The 5,104-nt window shown below is 35.5% G+C and overlaps 1 protein-coding gene across 1 annotated transcript in view; it reads right to left on the bottom strand.

Annotated features, from left to right (window-relative positions):
• Positions 1 to 3,914: 3,914 nt before the first annotated feature.
• LOC111411406 (lysine histidine transporter-like 8) overlaps positions 3,915 to 5,104 on the bottom strand; it is a 10,433-nt gene continuing 9,243 nt past the window's right edge. The window contains exon 5 of the mRNA XM_023041941.1: positions 3,915 to 3,940. Coding sequence (XP_022897709.1) covers positions 3,915 to 3,940 — 26 coding nt within the window. The remainder of the gene's footprint in view (positions 3,941 to 5,104) is intronic.

Raw genomic sequence — 5,104 nt, 5'->3', positions numbered from 1 at the left:
GAAACTCTCTTATGGCATCTTAGATTGGGTCATATCAATCTAAATAGGATTCAAAGATTGGTAAAGGATGGTCCTTTAAATGATTTAGAGGTGGAATCTATACAAACTTGTGAATCTTATATAGAAGGAAAGATGACCAAGAGGCCCTTTAAGGCTAAAGGACTAAGGGCTAAAGAGGTTTTGAAATTAGTACATTCCGATGTCTGTGGACCTATTAGTACTCGGGCTAGAGGAGGATACGAGTACTTCATCACCTTCACAGATGATTACTCTAGATTTGGATACATATACCTTATGTCTCACAAATCCGAAACTTTGGAGAAATTCAAGGAGTTTCGGACGGAAGTTGAGAAACAATTAGGTAAGAGTGTCAAGGCCCTTCGATCTGATCGAGGTGGCGAGTATCTATCCCAAGAGTTTAAGGTCTATTTATCGGATAATGGGATATTATCCCAATTGAGTGCACTAAGAACTCCCCAACAGAATGGTGTCTCGGAAAGAAGAAATCGAACTCTTTTAGATATGGTAAGATCAATGATGAGTTTTTCCTCATTGCCTATATCCTTTTGGGGATATGCACTACAAACAACCATTTATATCTTTAATTTGATACCATCTAAGTTAGTTCCCAAGAAACCTCTTGAATTTTGGAATGGGCGCAAGCCCAATTTACAACACATTCGGATATGAGGATGTCCAACACATGTGCTAAAGGGAAAGATTAATAAGATAGAATCAAGATCAAATGTTTGTTTCTTTGTAGGATATCCAAAAGGAACGAGAGGTTACTACTTCTATAATCCTCTTGATAAGAAAGTATATAGAAGAACACAAGTCTACTACTAAGATTCTATTGGAAGAGATGTTAGAACATGGTTCAAACAACTCAATTCCAGATTTTCGCATAGAATTTAATAGTGATGACTTGGAACCTCCTACTAAACCAATGGTTGCTGATGAAGCAAGTGAGCAAGTGATGCTCACAGGGCCTCATAGGCAAATAGAACCAAAGGTAGTAGAAAATGAGGTACCCATTGTTGTATCTCCACATGTCCTTTCAAATGGGGATAATGAGGATATTGTTCCTAACCAAGGACAGGATCAAACAGTGGGAAGAGAGGAAGGACCTTTGGTCAGACTGGACAATCAGGCACCTTCAACCATTACTCGTAGTGGGAGGGTTATAAGACCACCTTCTAGGTACTTGCTCTATGGAGAATCCTATCAGGCGATCTCTACTAAGCAAGAAGAAGATCTCACTTCATTTAGGGAAGCAATGGAGGATGTAGACTTTGAATCATGGAAATTAGCCATGAACTTAGAAATGGAATCTATGTATTCCAATAAGGTTTGAGATATTATAAATGCACCTAATGAGGTGAAGCCTATAAGATACAAGTGGGTCTTAAAAGGAAAAGAGGTATAGATGGGAAGGTTGAAACCTTCAAAGCAAGGCTAGTGGCCAAGGGTTTTACCCAAAGAGAAGGTATTGACTATGAAGAAACTTTCTCACCGGTTGCCATGCTTAAATCTATTCGAGTCTTTTTATCCATTGCCGCTTATTATGATTATGAGGTTTGGCAAATGGATGTCAAGACAGCATTTTTAAATGGACGTCTTGAAGAGACCATTTACATGATGCAACCTGAAGGGTTTGTGAAAAAAGACCATGAAAAGAAAGTTTGCAAGTTGCAGAGGTCCATTTATGGACTCAAGCAAGTGTCCAGATCTTGGAATGTAAGATTTGATCAAACCATCAAGACCTATGATTTTGAGCAAAATCTGGATGAACTTTGTGTGTACAAACGAATACAAGGGAAGAAAGTAGTTTTTCTGATTCTTTATATAGATGACATTCTACTCATTGGAAATGATGTAGGGACATTGTCATCTGTAAAGAAATGGTTGTCATAGTAGTTTGATATGAAGGATTTGGGAGAAACTAGTTATGTTTTACGAATCCGTATCTTGCGAGATAGGAAAAACAGAAGGATTGCATTATCCCAATCTTCATATATTGACAAAATATTGTCCAGATTTGCAATGCAGAATTCCAAAAAGGGACAACTTCCTTTTAAACATGGAATTCATTTATCTAAAGAGTACTGTCCCAAGAATGCAACGGAGATAGATTACATGAGAAATGTCCTTATGCTTCGGCTGTGGGAAGTCTCATGTATGCTATGCTTTGCACTAGATCGGATATTTGTTATACTGTGGGTATTGTTAGTCGTTATTAGTCTAATCCAGGACTAGAACATTGGGTAGCGGTAAAGCATATACTCTAGTATCTTCGGAGAACGAGAGATTATATGCTTGTCGACTCAAGACATGATCTAAATCCTATTGGATATATTGATTCCGATTTTCAATCTGATCGTGACTCTAAGAAGTCTACATCGGGATCAATATTTACACTAGGAGGTGGAGCTGTGGTATGGAGGAGTATCAAGCAATCTTGTATTGCTGATTCCACTATGGAGGCAGAATATGTAGCGGCTTGTGAAGCTGCTAAAGAAGCTATACGGTTCAAGAAGTTTATTTTGGACCTTGACGTGGCACCTTTGGCAATGGGGCCCATAACGCTTTATTGCGATAATAGTTGGGTGGTTGCCAATGCTAAAGAATCAAGGAGTCATCAGCATGGCAAGCACATCGAGAGAAAATATCACCTTGTTAGAGAAATTGTTCATCGAGGAGACGTGACGGTTAGTAAGATTGCATCAGCAGATAATCTTGTTGATCCGTTCACTAAGATCTTACCAGTTAAGGCTTTTGATGGACATCTTAAGGGGATGGGTATTCTTGATATGTCACACATACTCTAAGAAGGGCAAGTGGGAGATTGTTAGTTTGATGCCCATTCTTCGAGTAGTGTTCTGTAAAATCACATTATGAATTTACGTTCGTTTATTTGCGTGTTATAATTTGAAGTGATTGTCTATGGTTCCATGATCATATAGGACATCACAAATTGTATACTCGATGGATCGGGTATAGTAAGACACAATTTGTGATATGATCAAAATTACGTCATTCACAATCGGTTCATAAAGTTGGACGCTTTATGTTGATAAGATTGTATTGTTCTTATTAAGATTTATCTAGATCTTAAAATAGGAAAAATAATTTGTTTCGATGCACATTGAATGGGACCGCATAGATGACTCATTTGTGACCGTTTGAAATGAGACTCTACTTAATTATCAAACATGTCACCTAAATCCTAAGTGAGTAATGTACCTTTGATTGTTAGTTCAAGTTCTTTGAGGTACCAATGAATGAAGTCTTAAATAGAAGATTGATCTCGATGCTTTGGGAATCGGGTCGAAACAATTAGAGATCATATACTTACAATATTGGAATCCATTAATCTGAGATGAGACGATCGTCACTCTAAGGTATTTTCCTAGGCAAATTGAATTTGAACTCAGTAGGTCGACGATGAGATCGTTGGACTTTACATTGTGATTTGATCACAATGAATTTGCCGTATGAAAATGAAACTTAGAGGGTAATACATGTTGAAGGGCAAAACGATCATTTTGCCTGTTTCAACATATTGATGGTCAAATGGGGGTGGAGTTGTGGAACGACAGGATATTGTTATTGGATCATAATTTGCTTCTATAACTATCACTCGACTCAAAAGTGCAATCTCGATTTTTGGTAGAATAAGTCGGGATTAATAGACGTATCTCAATTGGTCAAGAGTTGACCCAATTGAAAATATCTATTAGAGTTTGGGTCATGTGAGTCCGGTTAGATCCCTCTCTTGGCTCCAATAAAAAGCGTGTGACTTAATTGGCCTACTATAATAAAGTCCAAGGAAATTTGTGCAATTTTCAAACCCTAATAGGGTATTATAAATATGTATTGGCATATTTTTTGTGAGAATTAGGGTTAGCCACTTTTCACATTCCCCAAAAAGAAACTATATCTAGTGGAGAACAAGAGAGAAGATCTAAGGGAGGAAGTAATTGGCTAGACCATTAATAGCTCCTTAAAAAAGGTTACATCTCCCCTTTCTATATGTGAGGATTTTATAATCTAATGATCTTAAGGTCAATTAAATCCTTATTTACATGATTTTAATCTTCAAAGGAAAATTAATTTCCTATTGTGATGATTAAAATTCATTAACCAACAAGATTAAGATGGAAATGAAGTGATAATGTGGATATATTATGATTGCGAAATGCACTAGCTGAGTGAGCTTGAATGCCACGGTGTGGTCGACTTATATAGTAGTCATCGACAAATGAGTACTATGCATAAGTTTTTTTTAGTAAATCTAATGTATCCTTACAGTCCATAATTTATCAACATTGGAGATTTGTATACGGAAACCTTGGACACTGGTCACGACAATCATAGAAAATTAGAAATGTCGGTTTCGAGGGTTAATACCAATGGTCAAGGGACATGTGTTTACAAACTTTTCTTGTTTGAGCCCCCATTTTTTTTTTATAAGAATAAATTTTTGAATAGTGTATTGATTGAAAATGTGTGGTTAAAAAATAAGGAAAAATTTTGAATTTGTGGATAATATTATTTTATTAAAAAATGTGTAATTGAAATAATGTCAAAATATTGTTTAAAAATATTTTTTTTTCAAAAGAACGGGGCTGAATTTGGGGAGCTTTGGAAACGTTAATTCTGGCATGGTTGTTTGAAATGGTAGCTAGGTTGCGAGGATTTTGTTGGTTTATTTTATTAAAATAATACTGGTTTGAGTGTTTTCATATACACAATTGCATGTACTAAAAGCATTTTTTGGACCAACCAACGAATGATTCCCTAAAAAGGCTCAAATTTCCAACAAATGAATGTACATTTGCACACATGAAAAAATATATTTTGAAATATTGAATTTTTAGAAGAATGTACGGCTAACAAATAAATTTTTTTTTAGTATAATTGTAAATTTATTTTATGAAAGAACGTTTAGTTTCGAAAAAAATGAGTTCTTGAAAAATTATTTGAAGTGAATAATACTACTTGTACATAATAGAATTACTTAATAATTTACATACATCTGAGGTGTTAAAAAGGGAGTGGGTGAATTTTTTTTATTTTTTTGGTTGATGAAATTATGATCCAA

This window comes from Olea europaea, chromosome 15 (genome assembly GCF_002742605.1).
Source record: "Olea europaea var. sylvestris chromosome 15, O_europaea_v1, whole genome shotgun sequence".
In the NCBI taxonomy this organism is placed as follows: Eukaryota; Viridiplantae; Streptophyta; class Magnoliopsida; order Lamiales; family Oleaceae; genus Olea; species Olea europaea.
The sequence above is the reverse complement of the archived record's forward strand: the minus strand, read 5'-3'. Positions and strand labels throughout refer to the sequence as shown.